Raw genomic sequence first — 16706 nt, 5'->3', positions numbered from 1 at the left:
AGTGGCCGCTACACATGCTCCGTTCTTCCATAAACGTAATTGGCTGGCTCTGTCTAGGTAATTTGCATAAGGCGATCTGATTGGCTGACGCGCGCGTTGCCGCTTGAAAAGTTGAGATATGTTCAACTTCTGCCGCGAGCAACGGCACTGACGCGGCGCAGACGGATCCACAATTCAGTTCGGCAACGCATGACGTCACCCATTAAAAGTGAATGGGAAGCGTTAACGCTGACGCCCCGTGTGAATGCGCCGTGAGAGCGGAGAAGCGCCCGACGTCATTCGCGTCTTCCATTGTCCAATCGAATGAGGGGAGAGGCGGGCCTTACGTTGTGGCGAGGGAAGTTTACAGTTGCTTTGAAGAACCGGACTCCACTCGCTCTCTCTCTCCTGCGTGTTTGTGCTCCTCTTATCCTCAAACAAGGTCAGAGCAAGCGCCCTCTTTTTAAAGTTTCTGCTAGTATGACAGTTAACAGCAAAAGAGCGCTCACGCTCCAATATTTGATTGACAAGACAGCTGACTCGGTGGTTGCTTAGCAATATGAAAAGCCGCGCTGCACTGCTCTTTTTTAAAAAAGGCAGTGCGTCGCGCCTTGCGTTTGCAAACGTTTAAAGCGCTTTTGGTGTGACTGAGCCCTTATAGTCTGTAAAATGTATTCCACAAGAAAGAACCTTTTGTTCAACAGAAAGATTTTATACAGGAGATGTTAAATGTTCTCTATTAACCACGCAGACTGACAAAAAACATAAAATTTAAAGAGTGTCCCCAGGCCATGAAGAGGTATAAAAATATAATCTTTAAAAGGTTTACAAACGCAAGGCGCGACGCACTGCCTTTTTTAAAAAAGAGCAGTGCGTCGCGCCTTGCGTTTGCAAACGTTTAAAGCGCTTTTGGTGTGACTGAGCCCTTATTGTCTGTAAAATGTATTCCACAAGAAAGAACCTTTTGTTCAACAGAAAGATTTTATACAGGAGATGTTAAATGTTCTCTATTAACCACGCAGACTGACAAAAAACATAAAATTTAAAGAGTGTCCCCAGGCCATGAAGAGGTATAAAAATATAATCTTTAAAAAGTTTACAACTGCACTTTAAAACGTTTATATAAGCATGACACCTTTTCCACGTTGTGAAAGTAAGTTAAGCTACAGTAAAAAAAAAAAAGTTAAGCTAGAGTAATGGGGAGGAGAGCAACGTTTCTCTTGGTTGGAGCTTTGACTCATTGTCACATTTCCTCAGAAAGTGAAGCAGTGCACTATGAACACGGTTTCCTTTACAGGCATGATAAGAAAAGTTGCGGACATGTAAACTTACTTCACAACGATGCTAATTTTCGCATTGCTCTTCGGGAACGATGAATTGCTGCAATGGATTTGGGATTTCGTGTATGAGAAGCGTCATGTCATCCTCATGTCACCTCACTGGAGCGTGTTTGCGGCTTTCTGCGCTCACTTCATCTTTTCCGCGCCGTTCATGATCTTGGATCTTTTGAGTCCGCGTGTGCCGTGGATACAGAAGTACAGGATTCACCGTGAAGTTGCTACTTTTCATCAGTGGACTCGATGTGCCGCTCGCATCTTATTGAAATACGCAATTGGCGTTTTGCCGTTGACTACGCTTTTTATGTTTTTACGGCACACTCATTTCCCAGAAAGAGCACCGTCTTCTTTTCTTGCCCTGAAGGAATGCGTTTCTTGCTTACTAGTGTTTGATACCCTGTTCTTTATATTTCATTACTCCATCCACAAGTAAGCTTTACATATATTTCAAATCAAAACTAATTATTTTGTGAAAATATATTGAATTATCTTGTTAAGAAAAAAACATTTAGGTAACTGCTGATGACTGTATAAAGAGTGGAATTTGTTTATTCTGGGTTTATTTTAATGTGTCAGATCCTGCAGCTCACATGCATTGCGTTAACAATGCAATGGTCATTGGTTCGATTACAAAAATCATCCATATTGATTAAATGTATATGAATACAATGTAAGTTGCTTTTTAAAGCGTCTGCCAAATGAATAAAGTACAGCACATACATACACAGGCTTTATTTAGTATGTATCTGGGGTTTCTATTTGGATGTGTTATATGACTTTTAAGTATTGTTAAATGATCTGCAAATTGTTTTTTTTTAAAGAACAATCTGAAATTCTGTGTTATTTTACATTTAACAAAACAACCTAATTTAATTCTTCTAATTCTAAATAGGAGATCATGCCGTCTAATTAATAAAAATTTGAGTTCACATTTTACATTCATTCATTTAGCAGACGCTTTTGTACAAAGTAATTTCGTTATATAGTCACGTAATTTTTTTATTTATGTTTTTCGATATTATCACGACTTTCCGCGTTTTTTCGAGAACGTATAACGAGTTCCTGTTTTCGTGTGATTAATCAACTGTTTTGTCTTGTTTTCTCATTGTCTCTTAGGTTTAGGGTTGGATTTGCATAAGACGACATCCCTACCTAATGCCAGGGGACATAAAAAAATACATCAGAAAAAAATAGTAAACCAATACATAAAGTGACATTCTAATGCAAGCACCAAATCTAAATGAATATGGTTTAAAAATAGGAAAAAGCAGTTGAATAACCGATGCGTGATCACACGAAAACAGGAATTCGTTATACGATCACGAAAAAAATCATGATAATGTCACGAAAATAGAATCAAAAATTGACGTGAGGATAGAGGGTATGCACATGACGTCACCGTCGGCAAAAGGGACTGCGGTTACGCCCACTGAGTGGCAAAAGACAGAGCGGCAGCTTGAGTATTGTGAAATCAGCGAAAACACGGCTAAAAAGCTGTTGTGCGATAGACTGTACAAACAGATTTACAAAAATTCTGAGCTATCGTTTTACAGACTGCCAAAAAACACTGAAAGGAGAAGTAAATTGATTGTTCATGCCACGTCCACAGACCACATGCAGGTGGGTTGATAAGTTGCTGGTCACTATCAAGCAGAGGTTTCACTTCTACTTAAAAGTATTTGTATTTTATCCTTGTTTTTCTTTGGAAAAGATACATTCCAAAGCATATGATCATAATTAGGGCCCGAGCACCGAGGAGCAGGCCAGAATGGCCTGCACCGAAAGGTGCGAAGCCCTATTGTTTTTGCTCGGATTATTATTTTTTAGGGCCCGAGCACCGAGGAGCAGGCCAGAATGGCCTGCACCGAAAGGTGCGAAGCCCTATTGTTTTTGCTCAAATTTATTATTTTTTTTTTTTTTTTTTTTTTTTTTTATTTTTTTTAACACTTTTGGGGATTTTGGGTGCCTTAACATACTCGAAAACTCTTGAAATTTGGCACAGACGTCAGAGTCGTCCGTCATTGCAGAAAACCAAAGGCTGGACAACGGGCGTGGCACAGGGGCTCTGTAGCGCCCCCTGTAATGCAGAAGAAACCATTGATGCACAGATCGGGCAAAAATTTACGCACATGTACGAGAATTGGTACGCTTATAGATCTCATCAACCCGAACAACTTTCGCCCTCTAACATTTAAGCTCCGCCCAACAGGAAGTCGGCTATTTTGCATCGTTTAAAAAATGCATGCGGAGAACTTTTAAATACTCCTCCTAGGGGATTCATGCGAATGACACCAAACGTGGTGATCATGATGTCGAGACATTGTACTTGCTAAATTGCGAAGGGATTTTTGATATCTCGAAAGGTCCTGCCATGGCGAGGCGACAAAGTCGTGGCGAAATCAGAGAAACAGGAAGTGTCTTATATCTAAGGCAAAAAAATTCTTATTGTTATGCCAAGCGGGGCGTTTGTTCGTCTGAAGATTCCGATCGCATCGATGTGTCTATTGTGAGTCTCAGGTATAGCGCCACCACCAGGCGCCAGGAAGTGTGTCAGTCATGAACTTTTAAATACTTCTCCTAGGGAATTCATACAATTGACACCAAACGTGGTGAACATGATGCTGAGACATTGGACTTGCTAAATTGCGAAGGGATTTTTGATATCTCGAACGGTGTTGTAATGGCAAGGCGACAAATTTATGGCGAATTCAGAGAAACAGGAATTGTCTAATATCTAAAGCAAAAAAATGTCTTATTGGGATGAAACGCAGTGTGTATGTTCGGCCAAGGATTCCAATCGCATCAATGTGCCTATTGTGAGTCTCGGGTATAGCGCCACCAACAGGCACCAAGAAGTGTGGCAGTCACTAAAGGTGGATTTTTTGACAGTTCCATGCAATGTTCTTTTAAATACTCCTCCTAGGATTTTCATGCAATTGACACCAAAAGTAGTCAACATGATGCTGAGCCATTGTAGATGATAAATTGCGAAGGGATTTTTGATATCTCGAATGCTGCTCCCATGGCAACACGTCAAACTTTACTTTCATTTTCAGGGATATTTAAGCACTTGGCATGCACTTTGGGTGCCTTAACATGCTCGAAAACACCGGGAATTTGGCACAGACCTCAAAGTCGTCGGCCATTAGGACTGGGCAAACGCTGGAACACGGGTGTGGCAGTAGGGCTCTGTAGCGCCCCCTGTAATGCAAAAAAAATATTGGTGCACAAATCGGGCAAACATGTACGCACATGTACGAAAGTTGGTACGTATATAGATCTCATCAACCCGAACAACTTTCACAATCAAACCTATTAGCTCCGCCCCACAGGAAGTCGGCCATTTTGGATGGTTTCAAAAATGCATACGGTGAACTTTTGAATACTTCTCCGAGGGGATACATGGGATTGACACCAAACGTGGTGATCATGATGTCGAGACATTGTACTTCCTAAATATTGAAGGGATTTTGTGATATCTTGAACGGTTCTGCCATGGCAAGGCGACAAATTCATGGCGAAATCAGAGAAACAGGAAGTTTCTAATATCTAAGGTAAAAAATGTCTTTTTATGATGACACACGGGGTGTTTGTTCGTCTGAAGATTCTGATCGCATCGATGTGCCTATTGTGAGTCTCGGGTATAGCGCCACCACCAGGCGCCAGGAAGTGTTGCAGTCACAAAGGTTGATTTTTTTGACAGTTCCATGTGATGTTCTTTTAAATACTTCTCCTAGATTGTTTATGTGATTGACACGAAAAGTGGTCAACATGATGCTGAGACATTGTAGATGCTAAATTGCGAAGGAATTTTTGACATCTCGAACGCTGTTGCCATGGCAACGCTTCAAACTTTACTTTAATTTCAGGCATGTTTAAGGCTCTTTGCATGCTTAGATTAACTTTAAATTTGGCACACACATGAGAGTTGTCGGCTGTTAAGTGTTGACAAAAAGGTCAGATAAAGGCGTGTCTATTTAGTGGCTCACTAGCGCCCCCGTTTGTCTAAAATGTGGGGTTTCTTTTACCTACAGTACCCAAATTGGTCAGTAGCAACATGAAATAGTCCACTGATATTTACCCACTTGATGCACGTGCCCACTTTGCGTCGTTTTCTCGGAGGCACCGTGTAGCGGTAAAAAAACGTGCGAGGGCCCGCCATTGCTGCTTGCAGCTATATTTTTTATTTATTTTTTTTATTTTTTTCAACACTTGTGCTAATTTGGGAGCCTTAACATACTCGAAAAGTCTTGAAATTTGGCACACACGTCAGAGTCGCGTGCCACTAGGCTCATGCAAAGGCTGGAATACGGGCGTGGCAAGGGAGCTCTGTAGCGCCCCCTGTAATTCAAAAACAAACATTGGGGCACAGATCGGGCAAAAATGTACGCACATGTACGAGAGTTGGTACACATATAGATCTCATCGACCCGAACAACTTTAGCCCTTTAACATTTAAGCTCCGCCCAACAGGAAGTCGGCTATTTCGGATTGTTTAAAAAATGCATGCGGTGAACTTTTGAATACTCCTTCTAGGGGATTCATGGGATTGACACCAAACGTGGTGATCATGATGTCGAGACATTGTACTTGCTAAATTGCGAAGGGATTTTTGATATCTCGAACGGTTCTGCCATGGCGAAGCGACAAAGTCATGGCGAAATCAGAGAAACAGGAAGTGTCTAATATCTAAGGCAAAAAATGTCTTATTGTGATGACACGCGGGGTGTTTGTTCGTCTGAAGATTCCGATCGCATCGATGTGCCTATTGTGAGTCTCGGGTATAGCGCCACCACCAGGCGCCAGGAAGTGTGTCAGTCACAAAGGTGGATTTTTTTGACAGTTCCATCCGATGTTCTTTTAAATACTCCTTCTACGATATTCATTCGATTGACACCAAAAGTGGTCAACATGATGCTGAGACATTGTAGATGATAAATTGCGAAGGGATTTTTGATATCTCGAATGCTGTTCCCATGGCAACGTGTCAAACTTTACTTTCATTTTAAAGGCATATTGAAGCCTTTCAGTTCCATGCAGTGAACTTTTAAATACTCCTTCTAGAATATTCATTCGATTGACACCAGAAGTGGTCAACATGATGCTGAGACATTGGAGATGCTAAATTGCGAAGGAATTTTTGACATCTCGAACGCTGTTCCCATGGCAACGCGTCAAACTTTACTTTTATTTAAGGCTTTTTTAAGGCTCTTGGCGTGTTTGGATTAACTTTAAATTTGGCACACACATCAGAGTTGTTGGCAGTTAAGTGTTGACAAAAAGGTCAGATAAAGGCGTGTCTATTTAGTGGCTGACTAGCCCCCCCCCCCGTTTGTCTAAAATGTGGGGTTTCTTTTACCTACAGTACCCAAATGGGTCAGTAACAACATTAAATAGCCCAATGATATTTACCCACTTAAGGCCCTTGCCCACCGTGCATCGTTTTCTCGTACGCACCGTGTAGCGGAAAAATAACGTGCGAGGGCCCGCCATCGCTGCTTGCAGCTATATTTTTTATTCTATTACATTTCATAAATAATACGCTTTTGTTTTACATTTAATATTTAAGTACATTAACATACTTTTACTCAAGTTTATTTTAATGTAATTAGGTTTTAAATAAATTTTAATATGCAATATTAAAGAATACACAGTATGATTCTATGCTTTAGACTGTAGTGAAGTAATGTTTTTTCCCACGAGGAAAACGTGTCTAAATGAGAAACAGCTGTGGTGCGATAGACTGTACTAACAGATTACGAGATTTCGGAGCTATCGTTTTACAGACTGCCAAAAAACACAGAAAGGAGAAGTAATAGCCGTTCATGCCAACGTCCACAGACCACAGGTGGGTTGATAAGTTGCTAGGGTCACTATCAAGCAGCGGTTTTACTTTCACTGTAAAAAATACTTTGCTGCCTTAAAATTTTTTGTTAAATCAACTCGGATTTACAAGTCATTTCAACTTCCTATTATTTATCTTGACTAGAGATGAGTTGTTATAACTACAGGTGAGTTGTTATAACTTATAAAATTAAGTTGACTTTTCTCAACTATATTTTATAAGTTGTGACAACTCATCTCTGTTGACATGACTTGTAAATCTCAGTTGATTTAAAAAAAGATTTTAAGGCAGCAAAGTATTTTTACAGTGTTTTTCTTTGGGAAACACACATTCCAAAGCATATTATCATAATTTTTATTCCATTACATTTCATAAATACACGTGTTAGTTTTACATTTAATATTTAAGTACATTAACGTACTTTTACTCAAGTAAAAGTACACAATATTAATGTAATTAGGTATTAAATCAATTTTAATATGCAATATTACAGAATACACAGTATGCTTTAGAATGTAGTGAATTAAAATTTTTCCCAATACAAACATCCTAATAAAGTGCAGATGCTTGGAAAAACTATGCAACTAAGTATTGTCCACCTCTGCTATCAAGTGCAACTAAATTTAATTTAAGCTGATAATAGTCAGTTTCACTGGCATTTTCGCAGCAGCCGCTATGAAAACCAGTCATTTTGTTGCACGTTTTGCCACTCAACCGGGCGAGCTCTCGCATGGTCACGTGGAAAAGTGACGTCAGTGCATACCCTCTATATCACGCAACCTTGTGAGACTGGGTAGCACAAATCTGTCAATTTGTTTAAGTACCGTAGCTTTTTACCTTTAATTCTGGACAGTGCAATTTATAGACATTACGAATGAAGTTTACGAGATGATGATGAATTTATGAAATTGCATTCATATGAAAAAAAAAATATTTTACTACAAACAATACCTAAAAAATGCACAGTTTCTGTAGTTCAACCATGGTTACCATAAAAAAATTGTTTAATTTAAACATGGTTCTCTACACAAAATGGTTTACTACCATGTATCCATACAAAAACAGTGCTGTGAAAAAGTGTTGGCCCCCTACCTGATTTTTTTCATAGCGCTTGATTGTCGTTGTTGCTGCTAAGGGTGGCCCAACCAGTTATTAGGTTTAGGGGCCAAGCACTTGGCCATCCCATGTGTGTTTGGATTTAGTTTTCCCTTCATAATAAAAACCTTCATTTAAAAACTGCATGTTGGGTTTACTTGTGTTATCTTTGATTAATATTTAAATTAAGTTTGATGATCTGAAACTATAAAGTGTGACAAACATGCAAAAAAAAGCATTTTTATTCAAAAGCAGGAAAGGGGCAACACCTTTTCACTGTATAATAAACCCATGGTTAATTTTCATAAGGCCATGATCACACCGGTCCGGTTCTGTATGTACTGTACAGTAAAGCATGCAGATTTAATTGTGTGAAGATTTATAGTGTAAGATGTACAAATGTTATGAACAACAATTATAAGTTGAATTATATTTTGAATATCCATCAGCTTAAATTCAGAGCATTTGTCCAGATTTTGACAATATTCAAACACTGATATGTACACCGTAAAAAAAATTCCGTAGAAATTGCAGCTGGGTTGCAGGTAGTTTGCCGTGGATTTGAATTTATGTTTTTGACTGGCAACATTTTGTCCAAAGTTAAATGAACATTAAACATTTACAAGTCTAGTAAAACTAAAAAAACAGTATCAAGAAAAACATTCTGGGAAACAAAATCTGAAGCAAAAAACAGAAAAAGGTTGATGATGATTTCTGGTTCCCAGAATGCTTTGCATGAGGCTGTAATTGTATAGTTTTATTCTGTAAAGATAAATACTTGTTAATATTTGGAATTTATTTAACTTTGAACAAATTCTTGCCAGTAAATAACGTGGATGTAGATCTGCGGCAGATTACCGGCAACCCAGCTGCAATAACATTGTAATTTCTGCGGATTTTTTTTTACAGTGTATATTTGGATTAATCAAGCAAACGTTCTCATTGCTGCTGCTCACAATCTAAATTCAGTGTGTTTTTCCTTCAGAATTCCCTGGCTGTATCACAACATCCATCGTATTCATCACCTGAACAGGGAGACATTTGCACTGGCAGCCCAAGACTCCAGTATATACGAACTGCTTTCTCTTCAAGCCCTTGCATTTTTTAGTGCCATGCTGGTTGGCTGCCATCCTGTAAGTGAAATACTTTTCCATGTGATCAACACCTGGATGGCTGTGGAGGATCACTGTGCATTTGACTTTCCTTGGGCATTGCATCGGCTGCTGCCATGCTTTTCCGGGGCTCCGCACCACTTGGCCCACCATCAGCAGTTTTTAGGAAATTTTGCCCCTTACTTTAGACACTGGGATTGCATTTTTGGGACCTCACTGCACATTCAGGACCAAAATGAAAGAGGAAGAAGGAATACAGCATAGTGTATAACTTTGTGTGGTGGCCCATTTCCAGTGATCTCATCCACAAAGGGATATAAACATTATCAATTTAATCCAAAACTAAGCCTACAAACACAGGAAATGAGTTGGAAGTTGGAATGCCTCAAGTTAAATACTTGGCCTTTAATACTTGTAAATAATGCTTTTACTTGTGTATTTCCAGTAGTAGAGACTTACTAAATTTTATAAAATGGAGCTTATAAATAAAATTCTTTAAAGGCTGAATGACATTGAACAAAAATTATGTCCTTTTTATGTCTTCTGCTTCCACGCTTGCAAGTCATCTGTTCACTTCTTGTGAATTTAAACACTCCCCACATTGTCTCTTTGAAGGCCATATAACATCTGTATGCAGCAGCTTCTCTCGGGGCGCTCTGCATTTCTCCCCTGGAGTGTGCAAAAAAAGATGTCTCTATAATCTCATTTTTTAAATTAACAGCGCAGCATTCATGGAAACAGCTACCGTTTCATTTTCAGTATTGTTCCCCACAGAGCACTTTGGTAAATTATGAAAGAGTTACAGGCAGCTGTAAACCTATACTGGTACATTTACGCTGTTGTGATGGAAACTGTTCAGTTGGTAAATTTCTGAAAACTCCAAAAAGTCCCCATGTCTTATACTTGTGCTTTCCTCTGAGAATCGACTTACCTGATAGTTTGAGCAGAATTCCAGTGCAATTATTTCATTAAGAACCAGAAGAAAAAAGTACCAAGTAACTATTACTATGGGGGATTTCCAAACGGAAATAAGTATCCCTATGTGCAAGGCCATATGAAAAAAACTTTTTGGTGTATTATTTAACTGTTTTATAGTCACTGCACATACACTCCCTGACAAAAGTCTTGTCACTCATCTATTTTGTAGAAACACCTGCTATTAACCTGACTTTTGATTAATCAATTGGTTTTAGAAATAGCTCATATAAAAGCTAAAACCCTCCCAAATGATGTTTAATGCACTGAAATAAATTAGTTTCACTAAAAAAAGATTTATCATTTAATCAAGACAGAAAGGTCAAATTTTGGCAAGACAAATGTTTTGTCGCCTATACAGAAATAAAACAAATTTACTGCAAATACAAAAATATGTCAGCAAATCATATCTTGTATGACTTCCATGAGCTTGAAGGACTGCATCCATGCGGTTTGGCAAGGATTCATACAATGTATTGATGAAGTCATCAGGAATAGCAAAGAAAGCAGTCTTGCATGCCTCACAGAGTTCATCAATATTCTTTGGTTTCGTCCTCCATGCTTCCTCTTTCATCCTACCCTACATATGCTCAATGATGTTTATGTCTGGTGAGTGGGCTGGCCAATCCTGGAGCATCTTTATCTTTTTCACCTTGAGGAACTTTGATGTGGAGATGGAAGTATGCAATGGAGCACCATCCTGCAGAATTTGGCCTCTTTTATGGTTGGGAATAAAAGAGATAGCTAAGATTTCTTGGTATTTTAGACTATTAATGTTGCCTTCCACCCTGCAGATCTCTTGCACACCCCCATACCTTATGTAACCAGACCATGATTTTTCTGCCACCAAACTTCACTGTTTTCTGGGTGAATCTTGGATCCATGCGGACTCCAGTAGGTCTCCTGCAATATTTGACTGTGGTGTAAATCAACAGAAAAATCATCTGAAAAATCAACCTTCTGCTTTTCCAGCGTCCATTCTTTTAGCAGGCTGTGGGCCTTGGCAAATGCCACACGTTTTTTCAATTGTCTTTTCTTTAGTGCTGGCTTCTGGGCACTGATTCCACCATGGAGCCCATTACGAGACAGAATCCGACAAACTGTTCTGGCGCAACTACTGTGCTCGCTTCGCGTTCGCGCGAGTCTCAAATCAAACAGTGATTGACAGCTCTCTGGTCCAATGGTGCGGTGGGCATTTTCAGGTTGACAGTAAATCTAGCTGGCCCATTGAGATTGGAGGGGGGCACCAGGGGGGGCCAATCATATTCCAAGGGGGGTGGTGCCACCCCATGCCCCCCCCCCTCTAGACACGCCCCTGTCAGGGACCAGGTCTAAAATGGGCTGGCCTTGGATTTTCGAGCCAACAAACGGTCCTCTCGAGCAGTTGTCTTGTGGGGTCTGCCTGACCTGGGCTTGTCAAAAACGTCTCCAGTCTCTTCAAATCTTTTTTTTATCCTCTGTACTTGACTCTGAGACACATTGAAGGTGTCTGCCCCATCAGCAGTGAATCTGGTCTTCAGCCTCTTGATAATCAAAACTTTAGTCTCAGAGTGAATCTTAGGCATGTTTGCCGAGGTCTAGTTGCAGTTGATGTGAAGGTCTAGTGTACTGGGGTTCTTTTTATATACACCTGAGACCTAATTGATCCATTATTAGTCACAGATGAAGCTCATATGACAAGGCGACAAGACTTATGTCTTTGCAAAAATTGACTCAATGGGCTTTACCAAGCTGTGAGTATAAGAATACTTTTTGACAGTTTTGTTTTGCACTGAAACATTATTACAAAAGCTGTTGGGATTAAAATGAACCATTTATTGAAAAAAAAAATCTCGATTAGAAATATATTTCAGCGGCACTTCAGTTCAATTTGTACACAAGACTTTTGTCAGGGAGTGTAGTCCTAAAATAATTAAGTACATTTTAATCCAAAACTTTAGTGCATTCAAGTAAAAAGAGTTCATTTAACTTAAGCATATAAAATCCTTTAAAATAAAACATTGAAGTAAAATAAACTGTAAAATTTGCACATGTTGTAAGGAATACCCACAATCTTTTGCGCCTGAATATTTTGATTTTATTAAGCTTCACAGAATAAGAACTAATAAGAACTTGTTAATAAAATGTCATAAAGGTTTAAGCTCTTATATTATCAATGTTGTTTTGTTGTAAATCATAATTTTGTGAAGTCGCCATTCAGGTAATCGGTGTTTCCTTACATGAACCCTGTTCAGCACATTTTATTGTATTTCTCCCAACAGTGCCAACAATGCATGTCAAAAACACAGTGTTGTATGTGTTTCTATGTTGAATCAAGTTTATTTAATGATTGACTTATAGTTTTGTGTTACAACTAAGTAACTAAGTCCATACAACTATGTTAAAGAAAATAACAAACAGTAAATACAATCTACCATAGAACAGTAAATAAGATTTATTTAATATTTTTAGGACAGCAATGCTTCAATATTCAAAAAAGTAATAGACTTTACCTAAATGATTAAAATAAATTATAGTAATAATAAAGTTTTACAAGTTGTTTTTCAGTGTGCACATTTTGGTTTTAGCTTATTCTTTCAAAAATAACTAACACAAGCAACATAAACATCTCTGTTACAAATGCACATTAACCCCTGTTTTCACAAGGCTTAAAGTTAGTCCTAGATTAAAACACATGTTTGAGCTTTCTCACCTGAAAAAACCTTGCACTTGATGGATCTTAAAATATGCCAGTGCCTTTGATTTGTCTTAAGATACACAGCAGTCACGTCTTTTCCTAAAGCATGTTTATAACAATGCCTAAACATATTAATTTAACTAAGGCCTTGTGCTGAGCTAAGCCTTGTAAAACCAAGCTTTAAAGTTTGTTTGTTTCTAGAAATTAGCATTCGAATCTCATACAATGCATTGAAAGTGACTGAAGGGCAAATGTTACAACTATGGGGTGTCACGGTAGGAAATCCACTGTTTCCTCCATGTCATGTGTGTGTGTGATTGTTTGTTTACTCACCTCAGCCATGTGCTCATTAGAGCGATTCAGTTCACCTGTGTGTTGATTGTCTCGCTCCAGCTGTTCATCATTACATCTTCTCCATAAATACTCACATGACTTTCTGTTCCCTGCCAGATTCTTTCATTTTGTTCGGTCCTGTGTTGTTTGGTTGTCTCGTGTCGATTCGGATTACTGTTACAGTTGGATGTGTATTGTCGTCGTCTTCGTGTGGATGTTCCCGTGTTCAGCCTGGATTTCACCACTGCTCACCACTCCACCAACGTTGCACTCAATACTCTCTACACCAACTTCCACCATAGTCTTCGCCACCATTGCCAGCAACATCAACACCGGACTGTGTCACTTCCGCATTGACTCTAAATACTCTCTCTCTTTTTATATTTAATAAACATTGTTTGAATTTTCCCCTGCAGTTGTTTCTACTCCTTACGTGTCATTACAGAAGAATCTGGCCAATCATGGAAGCAGCGGGGGAACAACCCATTTCCGCGTTGGAGGAATTTCTCCAGCGATCATTGGCTAGGATGGATCATCAGGACAAAGCAATCGATGATATGCGGAAGGCCGTCCACGCAATGGTGGCGAAAGTTTCCGAGCTCTCCCAGCGATCTCCACACACCACGCTACCCACTGCGCCACCCACGCCGCCCGCATCATCTTCACCTCCAGGGGGTAGTTCGTTCCCAGAACCCCATTTACCCATCCCGGAGAAGTATTCTGGTGAGCCAAATTGCTGCCGCACTTTTCTGTCACATTGCTCTCTTCATTTTGCCCAACAGCCCAGGTCATTTTCTCTTGAGGAGACTAAGGTCACCTTCACCCTCTCTCTGATGACTGGCAAGGCTGCCCTCTGGGGGACGGCGGTGTGGGAGAATAAGGACATTTGCTGCTCCTTGTTCGCCCTGCTATCCCAGGAAATGAAGAGGGTTTCCGATCGCTTCGTCGCGTTAAGGAGGCCGCCCGTCTCCTCACGGAGCTTCGACAGGAAGAGCGTCGGTCTCGGACTATGCCATCGAGTTCCGGACCCTGGCGGCGGAGTGCAGGTGGAACGAGGAGGCGCAGTGGGATCATTTCCTGCATGGGTTGGCGGATCGGATCCAGCGAGAGATCGTTATGGCGGAGATACCCACGACGCTTAATGGACTGGTGGATTTGGCGATCCGGGTCGACGCCCGACTATCCATGACCGCCCGTAGGAAGTCATCTGCCAAATTCCAGCTGCATTCCGAGGTTTCCCATCTGCCCAGCGAAGTCTCCGTCGGCGGACTCTCAGATCCGGAGCCCATGCAGGTGGGTCGAGCTCGGTTACCCCGGGAGGAGAGGAATCGGCGGAGATCCCTCGGACTGTGTATGTACTGCGGTGAGCCAGGTCATCAGTGTCAGCGATGCCCGGTAAAAGACCAAGCCCGGTAGTAAGACGGAGGCTACTATCGGGCGGGATCTCTGCCAGCAAGACCACGACATCATCCACTCTCCTTCCGGTGAGGCTACGGTGGTCCATCAAATCTCACTCTGGTTACGCACTTTTGGATTCGGGGGCGGAGGGTAACTTCATCGACAGCTCACTTGCACGTAAGCTCCAGTTACCATTCATTCCACTTACCCACCAGATTGCGCCCTTCGCCCTCAATGGACATCAGCTTCCCACCATCAAGCACACTACTGCACCCATCACACTCATCACCTCTGGCAACCACACTGAGACTATTACATTTTTCATTACTGACACTGCTCTCTCCCCTATAGTTCTTGGTCACCCTTGGTTCCATTCCCATAACCCCAAGATAGACTGGAAACTGGGTTCTGTTACCAGCTGGAGCGAGGAGTGTCATAAGTCCTGTCTTGTCTCTGCTTGTTTATCTGTGTCTGAGTCTGTGTTTCAGGGGGAAGCAGTGGATTTGTCTAAAGTGCCCACGGATGTACCATGACCTGAAGGAGGTGTTCAGTAAGTCTCGGGCTGATTCTCTACCTCCGCATCGTCCCTATGACTGTGCTATAGACTTATTGCCAGGTACGTTTCCGCCTAAGGGCAAGTTATACTCTCTGTCCGTTCCGGAGATGGAGGCCATGGAGAAATATATTTCTGATTCTCTGGCAAACGGGGTTCATTCGTCCTTCCTCTAGGGATGCACCGAATCCAGGATTCGGTTTCGGCCGAATACTGGGCTTTTTGGCGGGGTTCGGGTTCGGCCGAATCCTAGATTTTTTTTCCACCGAACCGAACCCTAGGCTTGCGCTACGCTGGTCGACGTCACGCAGCCGTTGATTACACACATCGGGTGCTGACGTGGAGATGAGCTTTTTCTTTCGGTCAGCTGGACACACCAAAACTTTTAAACACCGCTGAAAACGCCTTGAGGACCCCAAATGCCAGCTGTTTTTCAGCCGAGCGCTTGGTAGCTGTGATGCTTCAGCTGTGAGCCGGTTGGTTGCTATGGTAATGTCCCGCCCCTCCTCCACTGTAATTGGACGGCCGTGTGAAGACTGACATTGACGAGCGGAGCTTCTCACTCAAAGTTAAATATAGTTTTCAGCGCGGAGCTGCTTGCTTATTGAAAAAACGAGCGTGTCGCAACGCATCGCTTTCATTATGCATAGGCTTATGGTAATTGTCAAAATAGTTTTTCCAACTTGTCATCCTGGCATAATGTACAGTTAAAATTAAATAAAATGAAAAATACATTGCTGTGGACGTTTTTTACTTCATTAATGTGTTTTAATGTGTTGGAATAAAGATGCGAGTAGGATTCGGTATTCGGTTTAGGATTAGGCCGAATCTTAAGCGGTGGATTCGGGATTCGGCCGAACCAAAAAAATATTGATTAGGTGCATCCCTACCTTCCTCTTCTCCAGCGTGGGCGGGGTTATTTTTTGTGGGGAAAAAGGACGGATCCTTGCGACCTTGTATTGACCACCGAAGGTTGAACAACATTACGGTAAAGAATACGTATCCTTTACCGTTGATGTCTTCAGCCTTCGAGAGGTTGCAGGGAGCGTCCGTCTTCACTAAATTGGACTTACGTATGCATATCATTTGGTCCGTATTAGGAAGGGGGATGAATGGAAGACGGCATTTAACACCCCTAGAGGCCATTTTGAGTATTGCGTCATGCCTTTCGGGCAAACGAACTCGCCGGCAGTCTTCCAAGCACTCGTTAATGACCTGTTGCGAGACATGGTAGACCAGTTCATATATATTTACCTGGATGACATATTGATTTTTTCTTCGTTTCTCCAGGAACATTTGCAACACGTACGACGGGTGCTTCTGCGGTTGCTAGAGAATGGGCTTTTTGTCAAGGCGGAGAAATGCGTTTTTCATGCACAGTCTGTTTCTTTCCTAGGACACA

At 41.1% G+C, this 16706-nt stretch overlaps 1 protein-coding gene across 1 annotated transcript; it reads left to right on the top strand.

Moving 5' to 3' along the window:
- The first annotated feature begins 1198 nt into the window (after window positions 1–1198).
- ch25hl3 (cholesterol 25-hydroxylase like 3) lies at window positions 1199–9891 on the top strand. Its single transcript, XM_055199664.2, has 2 exons — window positions 1199–1745; window positions 9242–9891. Exons 1-2 carry the CDS (start codon window positions 1321–1323, stop codon window positions 9630–9632), a joined length of 816 nt encoding a protein of 271 aa, XP_055055639.2. The 5' UTR covers window positions 1199–1320; the 3' UTR covers window positions 9633–9891.
- Window positions 9892–16706: the final 6815 nt, after the last annotated feature.

Source organism: Misgurnus anguillicaudatus, chromosome 22, assembly GCF_027580225.2.
Source record: "Misgurnus anguillicaudatus chromosome 22, ASM2758022v2, whole genome shotgun sequence".
Lineage (NCBI taxonomy): Eukaryota > Metazoa > Chordata > Actinopteri > Cypriniformes > Cobitidae > Misgurnus > Misgurnus anguillicaudatus.
Note: the sequence above shows the minus strand (reverse complement) of the source record. Positions and strands in the feature narration are given on the sequence as shown.